The sequence below is a fragment of the Staurois parvus genome, unplaced genomic scaffold (assembly GCF_062004578.1).
Source record: "Staurois parvus isolate SC_StPar_1 unplaced genomic scaffold, SC_StPar_1.0 ptg000096l, whole genome shotgun sequence".
NCBI lineage: Eukaryota > Metazoa > Chordata > Amphibia > Anura > Ranidae > Staurois > Staurois parvus.
Window position 1 is genome coordinate 7,208,504 of NW_028317892.1, and position 26,895 is coordinate 7,235,398.

The following is a 26,895-nucleotide window of genomic DNA, read 5'->3' on the forward strand; positions in this document are numbered from 1 at the left end:
CCATGTGTCAGGCTGCAATCACAGCACATGGGAGCAAAGACTTTTGGGTTGATTTACTAAAGGTTCTGTGCACAGCAAGTGCAGTTGCTTTAGATCCGAGAGGAAACTCTGACATGAGGTGTATGTTCCCCTCAGATCTAGAGCAACTGCACTTTCAGTGCACTTGCATTTAGTACATCAACCCCTTTGTGAGCAACACCCATCTGACTCCATTCAGTTTGCACTCCTGTTCAGTTCTGCATGTTTACACATGCTTACTTCTACCTGTCACATACCTATTCATACAGAAAGTAGGATTTTATGTCCAACTAGTGTGAACTTTTATATATATTTACAGATATACTGCTACAGGGCAGCAGGGGTGCACAAAATCACGTGTGTGTATATATGTGATGTTGCATTTCCGGGTAGGGGGCACATGCCCAACCCGCACTGCCATTAGCTGCCGCGGCTGTCATTTACCGGGTCCCGGCCGTTGATTATCCGCCGGTTCCCGGAGATTACCGAGGATCTCTGATGGGGAGGAAGGCTGCTTTGTTTACTAACAGTCCTCCTCTCTGTTGGCTCGGACACAGCACAGCCATCCAGAGCAGTGTCCTTTTGATCGCCCCTTTCTGCCCTGTGTCATTAGTACAGTGTCAGAGCTTTCTTTTTAGCACTGATCACTGTATTGTTGTCACTGGGGATGTCAGTGACACCAAGCCCATGTCAGAATGCCCGCCACAGTCCCACCATAAGTAGCTGATCGCCACAATAAGTTGCTGGTTGCCGCCATAAGTCGCTGATCACCACTATTATTAGTATAAAAAAAATTTAATTCCAGTATCTATACCGCCATTTGTAAATGCTATAAATTTCACGTAAACCAATTAATTTACACATATTGGCATTTTTTTTTTATTTTTTAGCAAAGACATGTAGCAGAATACATTTTAGCCTAAATTTTATGACGAAATTTTTTTTTTTTTATTTTTTTTAATTTTTACTGGACATGTTTAATAGCAAAAAGTCAAAACTATTTTTTTTTTTCTCAAAATTGTCGGTCTTTTTTTTTAATTTATTTTTTTTATACCGCAAAAAATAAAAAGCGCACAGGCGATCAAATACAACCAAATGAAAGCTCAATTTGTGGGGGAAAAAAAGGATTTGGTTGCAGCATTGCATGACCACACAATTGTCAGTTAAAGTAACGCAGCGTATTTAGGTGTAATTATTTGTTTTACCCTCCATCGTGAAGGGGTTTACTAGATAAAAAATATATAAATATTAGCAGAAAAATAACGACAGGGATGACGTTGTTATTGAGGGCTGGTTGAAGTTAACATGTATGTTATCCCTAACAATGAACTTCTTTGCACCTTTTTGGTCTGCTTAAAGTGTTACTGAACCCAGGACCCTGCATTCACTATATCTGGTCTCCCACAGTACACAGAACATGGAAGTACAGTTATTTTAGTAAATATAAACTGCTAAATCCTTTTTCTCATCAGAAGTTATAGTAGTCTTGTGGCCTCTATCAGTGTTCAGCAAACAAATACTGATTGCTTCCCCCAAAGTAGTACGATGTTACTATGGTAACACTATACTACGTTGGTCATAGTGTAATATGAAAAAAAAATCTTAAAAAAAGAGAAAAAATTTAATAAAAAAGAAATTAAATAAATTAAATTTTTTTTTTTTCGTCCTTTCAACAGTCAGTGTCCCTGAACACCGTCACACCAGTGGCTGACTCTGTACTGGTGACAGTATGTAAAAAAAAAAATGTCAAAATAATTTTTTTATTTCTTCATTTTAGACAAAATTATGACAAAAAAATAACTTCAAAAAACTTGCCATGCCTCTTATGAAATATGTCAGACTGTCCACTTTGCAAAAACGGGTAATTTGGGGGATATCTGTACTGTTCTGACATTTTTCGGTCTCAAGAAATTAGATTGGCTGTCAGTACTTCAGGATTGATCAATGTTCAGCTATATCCCATAGACTAAATAATAAATGCTGATTTGGGTTATTTACACCATAGAAATGTAGCAGAATACATCTTGGCCTAAATTTATGAAGATCAATTATTTATTTGCAAACTTTTATAACAGAAACAAAGACACCGTTTGTTTTGTTTCAAAAATGTGGGTCTTTTTTTTATTAATTTAGCAAAAAATAAAAACCCCAGTGGTGATTAAATACCACCAAAATAAAGCTCTATTTGTTTGAACAAAATGATAACATTTTAGTTTGGGTACAGTGTTGTATGACCGTGCAATTGTCATTCAAAGTGTGAGAGTGCTGAAACCTGAAAATTGGCCTGGGCAGGAAGGGGGTAAAAGTGTCCTGTATGGAAGTGGTTAAAAGGAGAAAAAAGGAACTTTGCATGTATGTCAGAGATGTATGAATTTGCCTTTTTTTTCCCTTGGCATATGCTTAGGGCATTAACAAAAGATTAAACAGAAACAGTTTAACTCGTAGGGTTGATTTAAGGTGGTATTAAACCCAAAAGAAAACATTTATTATGTTGCACCTTAACAATTCTTAGATGTGATGGCTGCGTTAGTTTTCTTTTTTTAGGCTTCCTCTCCTTTATTTTCACCTGGTGATCCCGACAGTCCTGCAAATGTAACAGTTACAGGTTTGAGACAGAACATTTACTACTGACAGGTTCCCTTACAATGATCAGCCTTTTATGTAAAAGATAAAACATTTTTTGTTGTAACTGCTTAAAAAGTGTGAGCTGGAGTTTGGCTTTGTCAGTGTATCTAAATCTGCTAGTGCATCTAACACTCTCCTACCCCCAGACTGAGAATGCTGGTGTCTGCTGTGTCCATGTGCTCCTTCATCCATAGTGGGGGAAATGTTAATATAGATGATGTGTTACTGGTCAGATCATCGGGTTAAAATTTTTTAGGAAAAAAGCCTAAACAAAAGAAAACTAATGCAGACACCACATCTAATGATTAGTAAGCTGCAATATATTACATGTTTGGCTGTGGATTTAATAGCAGTTCAATGATCATGTTATGCAAATTAACCCCTTGCCTGCCACTCTATAGCAGAAGCACTGCTGCAGGGCTGCGTAAAATTACACATATAGACACATGATTTGCATTTCTGGGTTGGGGGCACACGCCGGGGGTCCCGGTCGGTGATCGTCGGGGAGAGATGTGTGTAAACAACACGGGTCTCTCCTGTATGCAAGGACATGCTGCTTTTCAGCATTTCTCCCTAGTAAAACACACACAGCACACAGTTAACCCTTTGATCGCCTCAGATGTTAATCCCTTCCTGCCCAGTGTCACTTTTTATTAGCACTGATCACTGTAGTAGTTGTCAGGGATGTCAGTGGCAGTTAGTCAGTTTCCACCCAGTGTCAGAATGTCCACTGCAGTCCTGCTATAAGTCGCTGATCGCCACCATTACTAGTATAAAAAATAAAATAAAATTCCAGCATATATACTGCCATTTGTAGACACTATAACTTTCACGTAAATCAATTAATTTACACGTATTGGGATTTTTTTTTTTTATTAGCAAAGATGTAGTAGAATACATTTTGGCCTAAACTTATGAAGAAATTTTGATTTTTCAAATTTTTTTTTATTGGTTTCAGTGCATCCAATAAGTATTCACAGCGCTTAACGTTGCCACATTTTGTTATGTTACAGCCTTATTCCAAAATGGTTTAAATTCAGTTTTTTCCTCGACATTCTACAAACCGTACCCCATAATGACAACGTGAAATAAGTTTGTTTTGAAATCTTTGCAATGTTTATTAAAAATAAAAAATGAAAAAAACCATATGTACCTCGTACAGTACATAAGTATTCACAGCCTTTGCTCAGTACTTTGTTGAAGCACCTTTAGCACCAATTACAGCCTCAAGTTGTTTTGAGTATGATGCTACAAGCTTGGCACACCTATTTTTGCAATACCTCTCAAGCTCAATCAGGTTGGATGGGGAGCATCGGTGCACAGCCATTTTCAGATCTCTCCCAATATTCAATCAGGTTCAAGTCTGGGCTCTGGCTGGGTCACTCCAGGACCTTCACAGAGTTGGCCCGTAGCCACTCCTTTGCTATGTGTGTTGTGTGCATAGGGTCGTGTCTTTTTGAAAGATGAACCGTTGCCCCAGTCTAAGGTCCAGAGCGTTCTGGAACATGTTTTCATCAAGGATGTCTCTGTACATTGCTGCATTCATCTTTCCTTTGATCCTTACTAGTCTCCCAGTTCCTGCCACTGAAAAACATCCCCACAGCATGATGCTGCCACCACCATGCTTTACTGTAGGGATGGTATTGGCCCGGTGGTGAGCAGTGCCCGGTTTCCTCCAGACACGACGCTTGGCATTCAGGCCAAAGAGTTCAATCTTTGTTTCCTCAGACCCAGAAAGTTTTGTTTCTCACGGTCTGAGAGTTACTCAGGTGCCTTTTGGCAAACTCCAGGTGGGCTGCTATTTTGCTTTTTACTGAGGAGTGGCTTCCGTCTGGCCACTCTACCATTCAGGCCTGATTGGTGGAGTGCTGCAGAGATGGTTGTTCTTCTGGAAGGTTCTCCTCTCTCCACAAAGAAACGCTGGAGCTCTTTCAGAATGACCATCAGGTGCTTGGTTACCTCCCATGCTAAGGCCCTTCTCCCTCGAATTGCTCATTTTGTCTGGGCGGCCTGCTCTAGGAAGATTCCTGGTGGTTCTAAACTTCTTCCATTTACAGATGATGGAGGCCACTGTGCTCATTGGGACCTTCAATGCTGCAGAAATTTTTCTCTACCCTTCCCTAGATCTGTGCCTTGATACAATCCTGTCTTGGAGGTCTACGGACCATTACTTTGACTTCATGGCTTGGTTTGTGCTCTGACATGCAGTTAACTGTGGACCCTTATATAGACAGGTTTATGCCTTTCCTAATCATGTCCAATCAACTGAATATCCCACAGGTGGACTCCAATCAAATTGTGGAAACATCTTAAGGATGATCAGTGGAAACAGGATGCACCAGAGATCAATTTTGAGTGTCATGGCAAAGGCTGTGGATACTTATGTACGTGTTTTTTTTTCCCCCCCCCCCCCATTTTGAATTAATTGCAAAGATTTCAAAACAAACTTTTTTCACATTGTCGTTATGGGGTATTGTTTGTGGAATGTTGAGGGAAAAAAATTAATTTAATCCATTTTGGAATAAGGCTGTAACATAACAAAATGTGGCAAAAGTTAAGCGCTGTGAATACTTTCTGGATGCACTGTATGTTTTATAGGAAAAAGTCAAAAATATTGTTCTTTGTTTATATATTTTTTTTGTTTATAGCGAAAAAAATAAAAACGCAGAGGAGATAAAATATCACTGAAAGAAAGCTCTATTTGTGGGAATAAAATTAAATAAATTTATGTACAGCGTTGCATGACTGCGCAATTGTCAGTTAAAATAATGCAGAGCCGTATCACCTGGTCAGGAAGGGGGGTAAATCCTCTGGAGGGCAAGTGGTTAATGGAAGAGTAAATGTACATTGTATTTCTGGGTGATGCTTGTAAACTGTGTTTTATTAAAGCTCACTTTTTTTTACAGTCAACTGTTTACTTGGTTTTGGCTCTCACTTTGACTTGCTTGTGTGAACTTGCCCTATGTCTGGATTCACACCTTTACATTTTAAAATACATGTGTTTTCCAATTAAATCAAAGTGCATTGCAATGTGCATTACAAATTTGTGTTTTGTTTTTGCTTTGATTTTTGATGAAAAACCTGTGCAAAGGTTTGAATCCAGCCTACTGGAGGAATGTACCATGCCAAGGGGGACTTTTACTTCCCCACATTTATACCATCCATTTGTAATTACCAGTAATTAATATTGTTAGCGCAGACATTGGCTCCATGCTCTATTTATTTACGTCCATAAATATTAATCTAAATCTCCCCCATCCTGACCAGATGCTCACAGCTCAATTGATTCTCAATGGTAGAAACTCTAGGGATTCAGAACATTTGCATTTGTCACAGAGCTGGAAAACCTTTTGCAGCCAGATGCTGCTGCACTAGAAGTCTGACCATAGCTCTACTGACATTTGTAGTTCATGTTACACAGTTATGGGTACTACTATTTACCTCACAGTTGTCTGTTCTTTGTGTTCTGTTTAAGTACAAATCTCATCCCCTGTGCAATTTTCTACTGTCTATAAGCTCTCATAAGACTGTAGAGCTGGTTCATGTATCTTTGGTCATTATTGTTGTGCAGTGCACCAAGGACATATGTTTTGTCACCTTATCATTAAGGCTCCTTTGCCCCCCCGTCTGGCACCAGCAACTATGCCACACTGAAAGTCACTTAAATCCCTTTTTCTTCCCCATTCTAATGCTTGGTTTGAACCTCAGAAAGTTGTCTTCACCACGCCTAAATGCATTGAGTTGCTGCTATGTGATTGGCTAATTAGCAATTTGTGTTACCAAGCAATTGAACAGGTGTACCTAATAAAGTGGCCGTGAGTGTCTATCAATCCGATCACCTTCATATGTTAAAAAAAAAAAAAAATACTAAAAATGTTTACCATTCTTTCAGCTTCCAAATCGGAAAGCCTATTTTTTGTCTTGAAGGCCTATTTATACCACTATAGTGTGGGAATGGCTGCCTTATGCACCAAAAAGATGCCTGTACCATTTTTGGCACTGCATGCTCTGCCGTCGGCAAGGTGTATTGGTATTCCAGAGTAATTGTACCACATTACATCAGCACTTATAACATGCGCCTTAACAAGCCCTAACTGATCCCATCTACAGATAGTTGTATATCACAAAAATGTAATCAATATGTCTATATAGGAAAAAGACTAAAATATGACCTGGAAATACCCACATCGTTTGACAAATATTGTGTTTAGGTAAATCGGATCAATTGGCTTGGATTGTGAGAAGGAGCAACTAAATCAGAACCATTGTGTAGCACTATAAAGCGTGAAGCAGAGCCTGTCTGTACATATGTAATCTAAAAATGCATAGAACAAGGCTTTCAAACAACACATATTAATTGTTTACATTAAAACAATCTCTTACAAGGAACAAAATCAAGGATCTTCCTTTTAAAGTTTGTTTTGCCTCTTTAAAAAGAGCTAAAGCCTGCTGTATTCTGACATAACTGAGCCAGTTCAGGCTCTGAAAAGAAAAGAAAAGATCCCGACCATATGGGTTGGGATCCACCCAGACGCTTGGACCATCCTGGCTGGACAAGCCTGAGCCAGCTCCTCCTACCCCTTCCACAGCCTAGCGCTCCAATGAGCACTGGAAGGGCAGAGCAGAGAGCCGAAGGCTGGCGGTCATGACTCTCTGCTCAAAGCAGGGAGGAGGACTGAGTGATTGTGATATTTGACCGCTCAATTCTCAATGCAGTGCTGGTGGGGGACTGATGCAGCATTGGTTCAATGCTGCATCCACCTAGGTGATTATAATTTTCTTTCTTTTTTTTTAATAATGTCCTTACTTCTCTTTTAAGATGGTCAGTATGTTTAAATTTCCTTTTCCTCTAGACCAGGGGTGGGCAAACTTTTTGACTTGAGGGCCGCAATGGGTTCATATATTGGACCCGGGGGCCGGACCAAGAGTAGATGAATGATGTGTATGTGTCATCCATAGTAAGTATAGTAATATTCCCCCATAGTAAGCATAGTAATGAATCCCCCATATAGTAATTCATCCCCCCTATAGTAATTCATCCCCCCTATAGTAATTCATCCCCCATATAGTAATTCATCCCCCATATAGTAATTCATCCCCCCATATAGTAATTCATCCCCCCATATAGTAATTCATTCCCCATATTAATTCATCCCCCATATTAAGTCCCCAAGTCCCCCCTGTGTCAATTCACTTACCTTTGCTGCGGAGCATTGCGGGCGTTCCTTTCGCCGTCTTCCCGCGCCGTTCCGGTGTAGCATGAAAATCTGTCTCCTATGAGGATCTGTCCCCCTCGACGTATCTGCGCATGTGCCAGTTTCAGGCATTAGCAGCCGATCGGCGATCTCCGGCACATGCGCAGATACGTCGAGGGGGACAGATCCTCATAGGAGACAGATTTTCATCCTACACCGGTCTTCAGGGCGGACTGTGAGAGGAGCCTAGCCGGAGCCTAGCTCCGCGGGCCGGATTAAAAGGTCCGCCGGGCCGTAGTTTGCCCATTGCTGCTCTAGACTGACAATGCTGTCTATCGTGCCTCCTCAGTCCTGTGAAGAATGGGATTGAGCTCTGCAGTCACTTTTGTAGTAGTTGTTTTTTTATTTTGGGTCACAGTTCTGTGCAATGCCCTTTTTGTCTCTTTGACCACGCTTATGCTTATCAGATGATGTTTTCCTGGAAACTGTATATACCTTCATAACTGATGATACAGTACCTCGCAATATGGCAAATAAATTGACAACTTCAGTCACAGAAGCACCAGCTAAGTGAGCACCAACAATTTGCCCTCTTTGAAGCTCAGCGAGCTCTGACATGACTACATATTACGCAGTGAATGATGAAAATGAGGCTTCCCGCCTGTTAGCTAGGTTTCTCATCACACAGCGGAAGCAAAAGAGTGTTACATCACTTCCGATTTCAATGTAAAACATGTCACTTTCACACCTGAAATCATGTAGTGTTTCCATTTTTTTTGTCCAACTCCTGTATAACATTTTTTATTTTTGGAAAAAATAGCCTTTAAAACCACTTAGAGACTTTTCACACTATTCAGTTCAAAATGGCAAGAGTTTTGTTTGGAATTTTAATTTTAGTCCACTTTACAGGAATATTGCACATGCATGTATGACCGCTTGACCCAACTAATGGATAGCCGAGCTTTAGTCAGCTTTGAGTTTACTTGTCATAATGGACAAATACAGCAGTCTTTAACCACTTCAATACAGGGCACTTTTACCCCCTTCCTCCCAGACCAATTTTCAGCTTTCAGTGTTCTCGCACTTTGAATGACAATTACTCAGTCATGCTACACTGTACCTCAACAAAACTTTTATCATTTTCTTTCACAGAGATAGAGCTTTATTTTGGTGGTACCTAATCACCACTGGGTTTTTCATTGTATGCAAAATAAGCGAACAAAGGGCGAACATTTAAAAAACAAAACAAAAAAAAACACTGTTTTTTCATTTCTATTACAAAATTTTGCAAAAAAGTACATTTTCTTCATATATTTAGGACATTATTACTGCTACATTTCTTTGGTAAAAATAACCCAAATCAGGGTATATTATTTAGTCTGTGTGAAAGTTTTATAGTCTACAAGCTATGGTACCAATCACTGAAAATGGTTCACATCTGATGTCCTGACGGTCTACCTCATTTCTTGAGGCCCTAACATGCCAGGAAAGTACAAATACCCCCCAAATGACCCCTTTTTGGAAAGTAGACAGTCCAAGCTATTTAGTAATAGGCATGGTGGATTTTTTTGAAGTTGTCATTTTTTCCGTCAATTCTTGGGAAAATGAAGAAAATTTTTTTTAACCCAAAATTGTCATATTAGGTTAATTCTCACACACGGCATATGCATACTTGCATTTGCACCCCAAAACACATTCTGCTACTCTTGAGTATGGCGATACCACATGTGTGAGACTTTTTCATAGCCTGGCCACATACAGAGGCACAAGATCCAAATAGCACCATCAGGCATTCTAGAGGCATAAATTACACTTTTAATTTCCTGACTACCTATCACATATTTGAAGGCCCTGGAGCACCAGGACAATAGAATTACCCACAAAATGACCCCATTTTGGAAAGCAAACACCCCAACATATATTCTATGAGGCATAATGATTCTTTTGAACATGTCATTTTTTTTTTTTCCACAAGTTTTTGAAAAATGTGGAATGGAAATGAAAACTTTGTTAAAAAAAAAAAAAAAAAAAAAAAAAAATTGCCAATTTATAAGATATTTCTAACACATAGCATGTACATACCAAGAATTACACTTCAAAATACATTCTGCTACTTGTCCTGAGTTTGGTGATACCACATGTGTGAGACTTTTACACAGCCCAGCCACATACAGAGGCCCAACATCCAAGTAGCACCATCAGGTGTTCTAGGGTCATGAATTACACTTTTAATTTTCTGACTACTTATCACATTTTTGAAGGACCTGGACCACCAGGACAATGGAATTACCCACAAAATGACCCCATTTTGGAAAGCAAACTCCCCAACGTATATTCTATGAGGCATAATGAGTATTTTGAAAGTAACTTTTTTTTTTTTTCCCGCAAGTTTTTGAAATGTGGAAAGAAAGTGAAAACATTTTTTATTTTACACAAAGTTGTCAATTTATAAGATATTTCTAAAAATACAGCATGGACATAGCAAGAAGTACACCCCAAAATACATTCTGCTACTCCTGGATATGGTGATACCACATGCATGAGACTTTTTCACAGCCTAGCTAAACAAAGGGTAAACAGAAGATTACTTGTGGTTGTAGTAGAGAAGTTGTCTGCAGAGGAGAGCAGTGGGCCAGGAAGCAGGTAGAGATGTGGTCAGCAATAGCCAAACGAATAGTCCAGGCAGCAAGCAGGAACATAGTCCAAAAAAAGTCCTGGGTCATTGCAGGCAGAGATATGGTCAGCACAGTATTGGTCCAGGCAGCAGGAAATAACATCAGGCTTAGAGCATCGGTCAGGTAAGACCTGACCACAGGGGTAGAAGCTTCATCCCACCCAATCTCATTGAAGCCTCCGGACTAACAGAGCTTGATCCGGGAATTACAAAACCCGGTGAAAACCAAAATCTGTTTTTTCTCTACTCTGAAGCCCCTCACATATGTGGGACCCCTGTGTTATCTTGCATCCCACTACTACAGTAGCAGGGCAAAAGATCAGTTCAAGCAGCAGGCAAAAAACATGGTCGATTAACAGGCCGAGGACAATGCAGGTGGAAGGCAGAAACATAGTTTAGAAACAATCCAGACGGCAGGCAGAGATATCGTCAGTAAACAGGCCAGGGTCAGTTAACGTGGAAGGCAAAGGCATGGTCAATCAAGGCAGCAGGCAAGTGATCAGCACAGATTTTTGAAACTGGGAAATGGCAGGCTGTTAAAAAAAAAAGGGTCACTAATATTTTAGTGACGTGATAACTTCAGAAGCAGTCTTTGATGCATAGGGACATTGGGGACAATGAACACTGGTGTCTTTCCTAACTACTCTTCTGCCTCATACCTGACTTTTTTTTTTTTTGGCGACTTCTTCCCGATTCTGTGGGTGGAATGTTTTCTGGAAAATGATGCTCGTGAAATCTGCTCACACAATCAGAGAAAATGTTTTCTGGGGGGATCCTTGCTGGTACTGTAGATTAGGGCAGTGATGATGTCTTCTATATAGTTGAGGAAGGTGGTGGGTCTTTCTGTTGACTTTTGATAGATGACAAATGCATTGTAAATGGCCAAATGGAAAACATAAATTGCAACTTTTTTGTACCAGAAGAGGGACTTGACAAATAGGGTTTTAGCGTCTGGTCATTTAAATCCCCCCCCCCCCCCCCATGAACCGATTATAAACGTTCATACATTCAGGTTTTTGGATGGGACCATGGCTTCTATGAGTTTCCACCAATTGTGTCTTTGTGGATAGTGGACAGGGCATAAACATCTCTCTTATCCTTGCACTTCATGGCCAACACTTCCCTGTTTCTCAGACTTGTGGATTCCCCCCTTTTGTAGCCTTCTGGTTACTAAACTTTGCAGGAAGCCCTTTCTGTTTTTTCGGGTAGTACCGCAGGCTAAGGTTTTCTCATGCTACAGATGCCGGAAAAGGGGGAGACTGGTATTCTAGTTATCAAGGTAGATATGATAACCTTTTTGGAACAGTGGGAATGCCAGATCCCAAATAATTTTGCCACTTGTGCCGATGTAGGTTGGGCACTCGGGGCTGGAGCTGGAAGTCTTTGCCTTCGTACACGCGGAATGCATGCACGTATCCTGTAGCTCTTTCACAGAGCTTGTTCAATCCATACCTGGCCCTTTTACTGGGGGTGTATTGCTTGAATCCCAGCTGGCCAGTGAAGTGGACAAGAGATTCATCAACATAAATTTGTTGCTCAGGGACTTAAAGTTCTGCAAATCCCTTAGCAAAAGAATTTTATTGGGGGGTGGATTTTGTATAACTTTTCATAGTTGGGATGATCTCTGGGAGGGAACTGTGAGTTGGCATTAAAATGCAGGAATCGCATGATCAGATCATAGCGTGACCGGGACATTACAGCAGAATAATAATTACAGCAGGGTTGCCAGGGCATCAGGAAGATATTTTTGGGGTCTGGTGGGATATTCCAGTGCTGGTACTGGGCCTTTCATCCTGGGGTCTAGCGCCATTGGTGTCTGCTGATTGACTATTGGGGTGTATGGCGCTGCTTGTGGTTGCCTGCTCTTTAGAGCACCGTATCCTTTTAGGAGGGACTGCTTCCTCCTCTGATTTGGTCACTTACTCACTACTTTCTACTGGCTTGCATTCCAAATCGGATGGTGAGAGCTCCCCGCTGCTCTCATCCGACATGCTGAGGATTTTGAGCGCCTCCTCACTAGTAAAATATTTTTTGGACATTGTGGCTCTGGTGACTGTGGCTGTATAGGGGTGGTGACAGGTACACCGATGGGCTGCACTGATGAATGCACTGACAGGAACACGGATAGATGCACTGACGGGTGGCACTGACAGGCCCGCTGACGGGCGGCACTGACTGATCCACTGGTGGCACTGACATGGACTCTTTAATAGGGGCAGTGTGGTGCACAGTAGTGAAAGGGTTTACAAAACTCACTGTTCCTAGGTTCTCCTCCTTACACAAGATCTGTCTGTGAGGAGGAGAAGATAGTAAGTGAGTGATCACTGTGTGTTTACACTTACACAGCCGATCACGTGGTAAAAAAGCTAATTTCATTGGCTCTTTACCTCCAGTGGGGAAGCGCTGTGTCCGAGGGACACAGCCTGACGAACGGCTATGCTGCATGCCCCCGGGGGCGTGCATGCGCAGCGCGTTCCACAGGACGTCATAAGATGCCCAGTCACAGGGAGAAGAGGAGCGTCTGGCCGTCAATCCGCTATAGGTTGGGTGGCAACTTGTTAATTGTAGTTGAATATACAAAATTTACTACAGGTACTTTTATATAGTGCCGTCAATTTACGCAGTGCTTTACATATATATTGTACATTGACATCATTCCATAACCCTCAAGGGGTGTACAATCTAAGGTCCCTAACTCATATTCATACATACACATACTAGGGACAATTTAGACAGGATCAAGTTAACCTACCAGCATGTCTTTGGAGTGTGGGAGGAAACCGGAGTACCCAAAGGAAACCCACGCAGGCACAGGGAGAACATGCAAACTCCAGGCAGGTGGTGCTGTGGTTGGGATTTAAACCAACGACCCTAGTACTGCCAGGCGGAAGTGCTAACCATTTAGCCACTGTGCTGCCCCATATAATATTCCTCAAAGTATAAAACTTCAAAACGTGCAGATTTCACAGTTCTATCTACCTGCTGGTCATCATTTGTTTGTCTACATACCTACATTTTACATTTCTGAACCTATGCTTGTTAATTATGCTGTTTATTATTAGTTTGGTATGATCAATATACGTGTTTTGATGCTAAGGACCTCATGGTGATGTGCATATTGGCTCATGCATTGACTAGGTCCTTTGGAAATAGATTTTTTAACTTTGATTTTGCTACCCTCTAGTGGTCAGAAAAGTGTAGAACAGCTTTTTACAACGGGGCTGAGAAGCACAGGTTCTTATTTTCTGTAGTTTGGAAACTATTTTGGCTATTCTTCATTTAGCTATTGATTTAAGCTCATCATATATTTGCACTTAACTATTTTTTGAAGATGTCTTTTGAGTATATTTCCAGTTGTAAATAAATGAAAGTGAATTATATTTGAGAGCGATATTAAGGTTGTCATTGCTGAACTAATTTTGAAAATGCTACATGACTGTCAGTAGATACTTTTGGCCTTAACACCTTGAGTTGGTTTCTCAGAAGTATGAAGATCAGGACATCCAATTTCACCTGCAGTCTAGTGGCTGAGAATATAGCCACAATCATCCAGAGAACTAGACTTTGCATGTGGTCAGTAATGACAGCCTTCATATTTCTTTAAGTTAACATTTCTTTATTGTCTGTATTAAAATAGACCAAAATGCAAGGTGTGTTTAACACATTGGGCTTCCCCTGGTGTACAAATTATAATAGCATGGTGGCAAAAAACATGTCTGTTGGAAAAATAGATTTATAGTTTGTTTTACTTCTGGCTTTTGTCCATGGTGCCTGTATGAAGGTGATATATCCTGATCCTTTTGACCACCTTGAAGATGTTGCTGCATTGTAGCAAAGGAGCATTATCTTGATTGATTGTTTGAGATTTGGGCTCACTGTTGTTCCCAGGTTCTCAACAGATGGATTATGATGTCATGCTCTGGCGTGAAAGCCAAGGAGTCTGATATGTGACCAGCTGACCTTGCAGGCTTTGCTTTAAGTTTGGAATTGAGAACTTTCTTGAAGTGTGCTCTGAAATGAAGATTCTGGACTGAAACCGAAAATTCAGGATGTACTTGGCTGAAAACTGAAACGGACAGTTTATTTAAAAAAAAAAAAAAAAAAAAAAATAGATAGATAGATATATATAGATAGATAGATAAATAAATATCTATCTATCTATTTGTGTATTATATTGGGCTTTTTGGTGGCATCACGCAAAAAATAGCCTGGCTTTTGGGGGTGGGCACTGGAGCAGAGCAGTGGCCACAGAAACAGAGTGATGTCTGCTGAGGCTGCATATTACGGCATGGCACTGGCGATTAACAATTTATTTTCTTTTTTCTATCGGCAAAACGGTGATAACCATGTTTTTGGTCGATTATATTACTGCGTCATTGCTTTCTTGCCTAAAAGTGTTCAGGCAAAACTGTGTGTTTTAGTTTTGTGTAGAGTGAAAAAGGGTTAGAACCCCTTCCAGCTTTTGTTACTGATATCAGGGGCTCTGTTTCCTCAATTTCTGTCCTCAAAAATGATTTGGCATACATTAAGTGAGGATTCTGAAACCGAATGCAGAAAAATCTAAATTTTTTTTTTTTGTAGAAAGGGGCTGTCACCTCTCAACTGCTGTTGCAGAGTTTCATTTTAATTCATGTCTGGCACAACATTGTCAGCAGGACAAGAAGTGAAGGTAAATCTCACAGCCCCAGATAGCATTGAAAACCTGACAGGGGTTCCAGTTATCCACACTTAATCCAAAACTACAAAAGTTTTTGGATAGACATTGACAAAAACTTTTGCAATACATTACATTTTCTTTGTAAGTTCATTATTTTAAGATGACCTATATATCAACACATCTTCAATTAAACAGTACAGGAATGAATTTGGATATCAATTTGGGCCACAAAGATATGTGTTTCCAGACAATGCTGTGGCTTTCCTCTTTTACATTGAATTATGAAAAATAGAATACATGAAAAGCAGAGATCTTGCTAATTGTACCTTCTCTTTGCAGAGCTAGGGAAATATATATTTTATAGGCAGAAGCAGTGACTTAAAGTGGTTGTAAAGGCTCAAGTGTTTTTACCTTCATGCATTCATGGAGGGAAAAAACCTTCTGTATACAGCAGCTCCCCCAGCCCCCTCAATACTTACCTGAGCGCCATCAAGATCCAGTGATATGTATGACAGCCTCGGCTGTCCTGGGTCCCTGCCTCCTCATTGGCTGAGATAGCAAGCTCCTGCTGCTGTCAATCACAGCCAGTTAACCAATGAGGATAGAGAAGGAATGGGGCCAAGCTGCGGCTCCATGTGTGAATGGACACATGGAGCAGCGGGTGACCCATAACAAGCTGCTTGCTATGGGGGCACCCAACAGGAGCCAGGAGAGCCTTCGGGAGTCCCAAGAGAAGGGGAGGATCCAGGCTGCTCTGTGCAAACCACTGTACACAGCAGGAAAGTATAGACATGTTATTTAACCACAAGCCTACAGGGTACTTATACCCCCTTCCTGCCCAGGCCAATTTCCAGCTTTCAGCGCTGTCGCACTTTTCAATGACAATTGCACGGTCATGCAACACTGTACCCATATGAAATTTTTAACATTTTTTTTGTGACAGCTTTATTTTGGTGGTATTTAATCACCTCTGGGTTTTTTTATTTTTTCTTAAACCAAAAACCACTGAAAATTTTGAAAATAAAAACGTTTTTCTTAGTTTTTGTTATAAAATTTTGTAAATAAGTGATTTTTCTCCACTGATGTGCGCTAATGAAACTGCAGTGATGGGCACTGATAGGCTGCACTGATGGACACTGATGAGGCACTGGTAGGTGGCACTGATGGGCATTGACAGGCATCACTGATGGGCACGGAAAGGCAGCACTGATACATGGTACTGATATATGGCACTGTTAGGCGGCACTCACTGGCACTGATAGGCAGCAATCACTGGCACTGATAGGCGGCACTCACTGGCACTGATAGGTCGGCACTGATTGGCATTGATGGGTGACACTTAAAGGCAGCTCAGATGGGCACTGATATGTGGCATTGATTTGCACTGGTAGGCACTGTTATGTGGCACTGATGGGCATTGGCACGAGGCACTGCTGGGGCTACACTGATCATCAGTGCCCTGATGATCAGTGTACATGTCCCCTCCGCGGAAAGCCGATTACCGGCTCTCCTCTCAAGCTGTCAGCGTGGCAGCTCGAGAGGAGAGAAATGCAGATAACCGGCATTTCCCTGTTTACATGTGATCAGCTGTGATTGGACACAGCTGATCACATGACCGAGCCGACATCTTCGGCTCTTCTCGTGATCTGTTCTCCGCTGTGTCAGAGGGACACAGCGCACCACCGATAACCGCACTGTGCGCTCCCTGAGCCGCACATGCGTGGTGAGAATGGGAGGATGTCATTTGACGTCCTCCCAGAACGAGAGACCCACCTTGTGTCCGCCATATGGCGGGCGGGAGGTGGTTAAAAAAAAAAAAAAGATCCTTTAGTATCGCTTTAAGTATTGGATCTTCCAGACGTTGGCAATACATACTTATCCATCTACACTATGTACAGTTATTAGGCATGTTGTATTTTTGAGGATTAATTTTACTGTTGAACAACTACACTGCTCTTGGTCAATCCAAAATGTTAATAAACCTCAAACCTGAATATTTAAGAAAGTGAAAGTGAGGTTTTGGCTTTCATAGGAGAATATCTATGTGTGCGGAATTATTATGCAACTAAATAAATAGCGAAAAATTTTCCCAACTCACTTGTTTATTTTCATTTGTTAAAGTGAGAATAATAAACAACTCAAAATTTACAAATAAACATCTCTAACAATTCAAAAAAACAAATTGGTGACCAATATATCCACCCTTCTTTTCAATAAGTCATAAGCCTTCCATTCGTGGAGTCTGTATGTTTATTGATCTGTTGACAATAAACGTTTTGTGCAGCAGCAACCACAGCCTCCCAGACATGTTCAGAGAGGTGTACTGTTTTACTTCACCGTAAACCTCCCATTTAAGAAGGGCCCACAAGTTCTGAATAGGGTTTAGGTCAGGTGAGGCGGGACCATATCGTTATTTTTTTTCTATTTAAGGCCTTTACTGGCTAGCCACACAGTGGAGTATTTCGATGCAGTCTATGGAGCATTGTCCTGCATAAATATCATGGTCTTCTTGAAAGATGCAGACTTTTTCCTGTACCACTGTTTCAAGAAAGTGTCTTCTAAAATCTGGCAGTAGGTTGATTTTGAGTCCATCTTCAACACAAAAAGGTCCAACTAGCTCATATTTAATAATACCAGCCCATATCAGTACTCCACCTCCACCTTGCTGGTGTCTGAGTCGAAGTGGAGCTCTGTGCCCATTACTGATCCAGCCACGGGCCCATCCATCTGGTCTGCCTAGAGTCACTGCCATCTCATCAGTACAAAAATCCTTTGAAAAATCTGTCTTCAGCTATTTTTTGACCCAGTCTTGACATTTCAACGTATGTGTCTTGTTCAGTGGTGGTAAGGTTTCAGCCTTCCTCACCTTGGCCATGTCTCTGAGCTCTGGACACCTTGTACTTCTGGCTACTTCAGGTAGGTTGCAGTTCTGGAATATGACCGCACTGGAGGATAATGGGTTCCTGTATTTGGCTCCATCCATCTTCCCATCAACTCTGACCAGCTTCCCTGTCCATGCTAAGAAAAGCATCCCCACAACATGATGCTGCCACCACCATGTTTCACGGTGGGAATGGTGTATTGAGGAAGATGTGCAGTGTTAGTTTTCCAGCACACATAGCATTTTGCTTTTTGGTCTCATCTGACCAGAGCACCTTCTTCCACATGTTTCCATAAAGGCCAGATTTGTGGCGTGCACGACTAATAGTTGTCCTGTGGACAGATTCTTCCACCTGAGCTGTGGATCTCTGCAGCTCTTCCAGAGTTACCATGGGCCCTCTTGAATGCTTCTCTGATTAAGTCCCCAGTCACACTGGATGTGAATTGGCATGCGATTTTGTAAACCTCTCCACAACATTATCCCTGACCTGTCTGGTGTGTTCCTTGGCCTTCATAATGCTGTTTGTTCACTAATGTTCTTTAACAAACCTCTGAGGGCTTCACAGAACAGCTGTATTTATACTAAGATTAAATCACACACAGGTGGACTCTATTTACTAATTAGGTGACTTTTGAAGGCAATTTGTTCCACAAGATTTTAGTTAGGGGTATCAGGTTAAAGGGGGCTGGTTACAAATGTATGCCATACTTTTCAGGTATTTGTTAAACATTTTGGAAACCATTTATCACTTTCCTTCCACTTCACAATTATGTACCACTTTGTGTTGGTCTATCACAAAAAATCCCATCAAAATACATTTACGTTTTTGGTTGTAAAATGACAAAATGTACAAAATTTCAAGGGGTATGAATATTTTTTCGAGGCACTGTATTTGCAACCCCTCACTCATGTAGATATAGTAAATACAAGCATTTCCATACTTCTTGTTTGTGGCTTTTGCAGTTGCGGGTGCAGTGTAGAATGTAGTATAGCTCAATGTGTTTATCTATGCTCCTGATGAAGTGGAGTCATCTATATGAGAAAGGGGGGAAAACTGGGTCAATACAATAAAATAAAAGAACATACAGTAAATTAATATGTGACCCAAAATGAACAGGACAGTGCACCCTCTTGAGGCACTAGGGGGCTCTGGTCCCAACATCTCCTCCGTGCCTATAGTAACTCAGGATGGAGTTATCACAGACTTTAGAGGATTTCAAGAAGCTTCTTCTAAGTGCAATTGTAGACTTCATTGTTTAAACAGAAAGGGAGCCCTGGCTGGGAAGTAGGTTTAGCATACTATGCTGCTTTACCCATATAGGACAGCATAGTGTGCTTTTTTTGTAGGGGTGAACTTACACTTCAATGTTACCATTTTACCCAAACATACTATCACATGTAGTACTTTTAGTATTCCATTAAAAAAAATGCATAATCTGAATTGCTTGGTGTTGTATAACTAATACCTCAGTGTTACTTACATTTTCTTCATTTTGTTATCTTTTTAAACTATTTTTTTCTTTTTATTCCAGACACCAAAGATGCTGACCAGAAAGATAAAACTCTGGGATATTAATGCTCACATCACATGTCGCTTGTGCAATGGTTACCTTATTGACGCCACTACTGTTACTGAGTGCTTACATACCTGTAAGTATTGTTTTACAAATCTAATATAGTTGGTTAATGCTGTGCTCTGAAATTTTAGTGAAAAGAGACCCACAGACAGTGAACAACAATTTTATTTTACTTGGGAAATGGTTTGACAGTTCTCGAAAAATGTTTTATTGACATTCACGTAGACTTTATTCAGTTGTTTATTACAAGTGTGCATACACTGTAAGGGCTGCAGAGCACAGCAGTGACAATTTGGAGAACAGCTGGGACTATAGTGAAAACAACCTGGTTAACCAAGATTTTCATGAGACCAGCTTCTCTGCTCTCTTGTTCCCACATTGTCATTCAAATATAGGGATTTGTGTAGAACCCTGATGTTTCAGGTCTAAGTGCATGACAGTCCATTTGGTATATCCTGTGTGGTAAGGCAGTCAGTTTTTAATGGAAGAATAAATGGAATAAGTAAAACCAAAGCTAAAAAATGATTGTGGTTACCATAAAATGCATATTGCATTAGAATAACATATCATTAAGCATACTGATGTGGGCATCTATTTACTCTGCTCTTGCCTCCTATAATCATCTGTATCAGCATATTTGTATGCAGCATATCTGATTGGTTCCCAGTCCTGCTCCTCCCGCTCCCAATCTGAGGGCTTCTGTATCAGGGACTGCAAAAAGCGGATACTAAATCTAATACAGGGACTTAAAATAGTTTCTTTAAAAAAAAAACACATGTAATGATTTATCAATGAATACCTAGTTTTATTAAGAATGAACTCTTAATAATAATAATAATAATAATAATAATAATAATAATAATAATAAAAAAAAAAACCTCACCTTGCAGTTGGACTTTCCCCTGCAGTCTAAGGGCTAAATGCTTGTTTATGCCTGGGGTAATCAGAAAATGAGCATTTGTTTAGCTAATCCCCAAAGCGGATCTTTGCAGCCTCTCTGCAATCTCCCAAACACTTCAGCAGTTGCAGCATTGCTAGATCATCAAGTATGGCGCCAGGACCAATAGGCCTGTATTGTATATGAGGAAAGCTGAGGGACAGCGCACAGCCTAGAGTATAAAGCAGGCCATAGATTATTCAACTTTATTTCCTTCCACAATGGGTGTGTAAGAAAAGAAAATCACTTGATTCCCCCATCAACACAGCCAGTGTTGTTGGGGGATCCCTGCTGCAACCCTATTGTGTTCTGTCGGCGGGGAGCCTTTTCTGCCAGCAGAACAGGATTACTGCTGGCTGCTATAGCTGGTGGCATTGATTGCATGAAAAAAATCCAACAGACTGAATGGATGGATCGACTTTAGTACAACCAGCCTGCCCATAGGTGGATCGAATCTCAGCCGGTCCCCACAGAACTGGCAGAGATTCAAGCCATCTATGGCTGGCTTAAGGGGGAGGGGTTGAGCATCATCTGCTGCTGGAACGAGAGACCAGATAAGTAAGACCTTAGGCATTTTTTAAAGGTGCTCTTAGGGGTGTCGTGTGTGTTTTGTATGTCTGTAAACATTCCTGCATGTTTGTCTATGTGTCCATGCACACACAGGCATTTAGAGGCAGGAAAAAAAAACACTGCTAGTGCATCCCAAGGACAGTGACGCTGTGGCAGAAAAAATGCTTGATGTGTATAAAACCATCTAGAAGAGATGGCCAAAGCATCCACTGTGCATGAGGCTTTCAGGTGATTTTCCTATTCCCCTTGTTATAAATGAGCAGTAAACCCTTGTAATGGATTGGAGAAAGAGGAGAGCTCACTGCAAGGGGTGTTTTTTTTTTTTTTTTTTTTTTTGTGCTGGAGATCAGCTTTGTGTCTTTTATATGCCTGGAGTTCAGGTTTACCATTTACCCATGCCTATCCTTAGCTCTTGCTTGCTGAAAATGGTTCCATGCAGTGATGACCCCCTCCTCTTGATGTGTTGGTTTTGTCTTTTGCTGCTTCAGTTTTCAGTGCGTCTGTAATTCTCTCTCACTGTGCCTTCTATATCCGGCAAGGATTCTGTGTGACTGGCTGAAATTATAGTTATATAATTGAATTATTATTATTCAGGATTTAAATAGAGCCAACAGTTTGCCCTAAAGATGCACAGAAATGAAAATTCTGGTGCCGAAACTGATACTAAGGGCTCAAGTACACTGCAGCTCCTAAACTGATGTTCAGGAGCTGTTGACCGGTTTTTTTTCAGCAGCCCCTGAACTCTCCCTAATGGTTTCCTGTGTCCACATAGTCGTTTACAGGCAGTTAAGTTTGCAGTCGATTCTTTGAATGCACCAAACTTTGCATTCAGGAGTAGAATTTACTGACGTTTCAAACGCCAAATGTTTGTAAACATGTTTGTTAACCGTGCTTATAAGCATTTGCGTTTAGAAGCTTTTGTTAACTGTTCCATGTCCAGATGCTGTCCAAAGCCTTTTTTCATCATCAGAAATGCATGCAAAGCGTTTTCCATGTATTCAAATTGACCTAGTACACCAGTGCAGTCAGATCCAGGTTTTGTGTGAAGGAAAAAATGGTAGAACGTGCTGCATTATGATCATGATGGGATCCATAGTGAATACAAACAGAAAAGACAAGTCATCTCAACACATACTGCTCTCTGCTTCTGCTCTATTCCTCTCAAAATGTCTGAAATAGTAACTTTTTTTTACTATTTTTCAGTGCATTCTGGGCATTTGGGAAGGTTATCTTTTAAAAACGTGGCTAAACTGATGTTTTTTAACCTACATTTTCCAGCAGTCCGTTTCCATTGTTCAGAAGAGTTTTCCAAACGCCCTGTGTACATGAGCCCTAAAAAGTCAGAATGCACGCAGCCGAAAACCAAAACTGAAATGTCTGCGTGTGTGGGGTGGTGTAATGCAGTGCTGGATGCAATAACTAAAAGAAAGTCATATACACATAACACACAGGTAGTCACACACATAGGTACATTTAACCAGCATTTACACCATTAATTCTAAGCATGTGAAAGACCCTTTACCAAATGAATACCAGCCCTGGCACATCATAGCATTCACTCGGCACTCAAAGAAATAACAGAATCCAACTGCAATATTCTTGCACTGTCAAAACCTCCACTTTTATTATCACACGACACACAGGAGGATATATCTTATAGTCATCACAATCAGCATAATAACACACACCAATAATAATGTGAGCATTACAGCATGAAATAGACACATCTTTTAACAGTGTCACAGCATAGAATTAATACATTACCAAAGCTATGGGAAGGAACATACCCCATCGGAATCATAATGCACAGGGGGTCGCAGGGAAGCCGTAAACGCAACCAATCAATGAGCCAATATAGCCTTGGCAAGACTCCCAGCGTCAGAGCATCCTCGTCTGCTAGGAAGCCTGCTCCCCCAAATCGATTACGCTTGAGCTCCCCACTTTTAAACCCTTTTCCTGGCAGCTTTCCCGAAGTGGGCGGGCGCCACACCCACTCTAGGAGGATCTAGCAGAAAGGTTCCATTAAAATAACAGAATCACGCCCAGCCACTACACTGCGTTATCTAAGAATATCACACTTTTGCTTCAAATCAGCTTCTTATCTACCGTAAACTTAAAGATTTCTAACTTCTCAAGCAAGTAGACATCTTTAATTGCACAAATAAGTTCTTATCTTCTAATGCAACATTTCTAGATGTCATAAACACTTTTAAATCCACAAACAACTTCTTATCTGCTTTAAGCAGTCTAATATCTTGTGACTCTGTTCCTTTTAGCCTAGAGAAATGACATCAGTTGCTCCTGACATCTGGGCAGAGATGCTTTATTGTAAAAATTACCCAAGAAACAGAGTCCAAGGTCAACACATTTCATAGGCATTACAGGTGGGGAGGCTCAAATTTTTTTTTTTTTTTTTTGTTTTGTATTTTTTTTTTCTCTTTTTACTTTTTTTTTTTTAACTTATGATTTTATTGCTATCACATAGGGGACCAATAGTCCCCTATGTGATAGTATATGCGTGACAGGTCCACTTTGGAGGGGGTGGGGGGCAGTGTTTGCAAGGAGGGGGCAGAAGAGGAGCAGTCTATACACTCAGGCTCCCTCAGTGGCTGCCACTATATGTCACTTCCAGTTTTAAATGTATTTACTGGCTTTTTTCCCCTACACGCACACACCCACCCCCCCCCCCCCCCTATATCGGTACCTGTATCTGCTGAATTTTTCCTATTGGCAAGAAGCTGTTAGGGCTATTTTCGGCCGCCAAAATTTCGGTGCATCTCTAGTTTGTGCTGCGCTTTTATAAAATGAAGGTAGACATTACAGTTACAATACAATAAGCCATTATAACTGTATGAAAGTGTACAAAGCACTTAGCTGTCTTATTTCCCAAAACTTATTTCACACATACAGACTGCACTGCATGTTGATCACTTGCAGCTCAATACAAGTAACCTTTGCTGTTCATATAGCATTCACTATGCATTAAACCTTTCACGGTATGCTTCCCATTTATTGTTCAATTCTGAATATATGGTAACCCTTTGTTATACACAAAACATTAATTTTCTATGAATGCCTTCCTATGTTCTTCCATTCACTTTGCATAAATCTTCTTTTATTAAATGTTTTCATTGTTCCTTGACAGTACAATCCTTTTCTTTTAAAGAGGAGCAGTGGTCTGTTTAATTTGTAGTTGTTCATGTAAAAGTGTCAGCATAATATAAATCATCTTGGCAGTATTCATTTCCATTTCAGAAATTTTATTTTCATATTAAGTTTTTTTTTTTTTTTTAACTATATTTTGAGTTGAATAGGGTGGCCATATTTGGTCACTATCTAAACCATGCTTTTGGCCATGCAGAGGAGCATGGGAGCAGTGTTTTTGTTTCCAATAAGGATGGGTCCATTTTAATCCTTGTATGCTCTTCCCATTTTTAATTGAAACCTTTGCCACGCCATTTTGCCTTTGCACCTTCACCACCATCCCTGGTATTTGGATACTTGTATAAAACACAGAAATCACATGGCATCAGTTATGTGTGTGTGTGTGTGTATGTATGTATGTATGTATATATATATATATATATATATATATATATATATATACACACACAATGTATATGTGTGTAGATACAATTGTACTCAAAGGTTTGAATACCCTGACAGAAACTGTGAAATTTTGATTGAATATATGACCGACCATGCCAATAAACTGTCTTTTATTTAAGTATGGTGAATATATAAAGCCATGTATTATATAGTTTTTGCCTCCTTTTTAAATGATAATTATAACAGGAATCGCCCAAATGGCCCTGATCGAAAGTTTATATACCCTGGAATGTGTGGCCCTGGTACAAACACACAAGGTGACACACGTAGGCTAAAATGGGAATTAAAGGTTAATTTCGCACATCTGTGGATTTTTAATTGCAATTAGTGTCTGTGTATAAAGTCAGTGAATTTGTTAGCCCTCATGTGGATGCACTGAGCAGGCTAGATACTGAGCCATGGGGAGCAGAAAAGAACTGTCACAAGTCCTGCATAACAAGATAATGGAACTTTATAAAGAAGGAAAAGGATATGAACAGGTAGACCAATAAAGATTGCAGCCACAAATGCCAGAAGAATTGTTTGGAATACAAAGAAAAACCCACAGGTTAGGAGAATTACAGGGTGCTCTGGAAAAAGACTGGTTGTTTCAACAAGCACAATACGATGTTACTTGAACAAAGATGAGCTGCATGGTCGAGTTGCCAGAAAGGAGCCTTTACTGCACCAGCGACACAAAAAAAGCCCGGTTACAGTATGCCTGACAACACCTTGACACGCCTCACAGCTTCTGACCCTGTAATCTGGAGTGATGAGACCACAACAGAGCTTTATGGTCACAACCATAAGAGCTATGTTTGGAGAGGAGTCAACAGTGACAAGAATCTCATCCCTATTGTGAATCATATTGGTGGTTCACTGATGTTTTGGGTCAGTGTGAGCTCAAAAGGCATGGGCAAAATTGATGGCAAGATGAATGCAGCATGCTATCAGAAAATATTGGCAGATTGTTGAATTTTGTGCATAGGATGCTCTTTGACTTTCCAGGATGACAATGACCCTAAGCACAAGGCCAAGTTGACCCTCCAAGTGGTTACAGCAGAAAATGATGAAGGTTCTGGAGTGGCCATCAGTCTCCTGACCTTTAAAGGATAAAAAAAAAATGAAGGTAAAAAAATGTGCATTTATTATTTTTGTCTGCAGGAGCCTGTAAAGCATTGCACCAGCGGTCAGTAGATCACTGATGCCATGATGGTCTCCTGTAGATCTGTCAGAATATCTGCTTGCCGTACTGGATATACAAGCAAGCAGATATACTGATAGGAAGAATCCATGAACTACCATGGCACTCCACAACGCCATGGTAGTTAATTGAGGACTAGCAGCTGACAGCCGCTAAGGCTGCCGGGACTTGTAGTCTCTCATTCACAGAATGCTGTGAAAGAGTGACGTGGCCAGGCTGCCAGAGCCCCACACCGCCATGTTTTTTAAAAATTTTAAGCTTTCATGGCTAGCGAGGGGGGAGAAGATCCCATCTCATATGTACGGTTCATGCAAGACAACCAAAGACTTTGCATGACCTGGAGACATATTGCCAAGACAAAATGGCAGCTATTCCACTTTCAAGAATTTGGGCCCCATAGACAACTATTACAAAAGACTGCACAAATTCATGCTAAAGGCGGCAATACACAGTATTAAGGACTAAGGGTATGCACACTTTTTAACAGGGGTTATTTCATTTGTTTAATTGTTGCCATATTTTGTTTTATAATAATATATAGTGCAGCGCTGGTGTATTAATTAAAAAAAAAAAAGAACATGCTAAAATGAATACAAATAAAATAGTTCATAAAGTCCTTCCACAATTAAGTGACCATAGGTGTATGAAGGTCTTCCTCCTTATAAAGGTGACTGGTATCGGATAGAAAAAATGCGCACTCACCGACCGCACATTTTAAATGCGCCTTTGTGCACTCTTATGCAGATGACCAGCCAGACATGCAAATCCTAAGGACACATGGACCATCCCTCTCAAATACTGACATCGGCCTTGGGTGCAGTACCTCCAGGTATATAGAGCCCTTTCGTTCCAAAAGATAGGCAGGCAGGGGTCCCCCTCCTGGTTCCAGGTACCCCAGAAATGGTAGATGCAGATCTGAAACCCTCCAGAAAGAGGGTCAAGAAAGAGGGAATGCCAATAGTGTAGTAG

General features: G+C 40.7%; 1 protein-coding gene across 2 annotated transcripts in view; it reads left to right on the plus strand.

Annotated features, from left to right (window-relative positions):
• PCGF3 (polycomb group ring finger 3) overlaps nt 1–26,895 on the plus strand; it is a 127,596-nt gene that overhangs the window by 60,408 nt on the left and 40,293 nt on the right. For both annotated transcript variants that reach the window (XM_089670875.1, XM_089670877.1), the window contains one exon: nt 19,583–19,700. In XM_089670875.1, the coding sequence (XP_089527001.1) occupies nt 19,583–19,700 (118 nt within the window). The remainder of the gene's footprint in view (nt 1–19,582; nt 19,701–26,895) is intronic.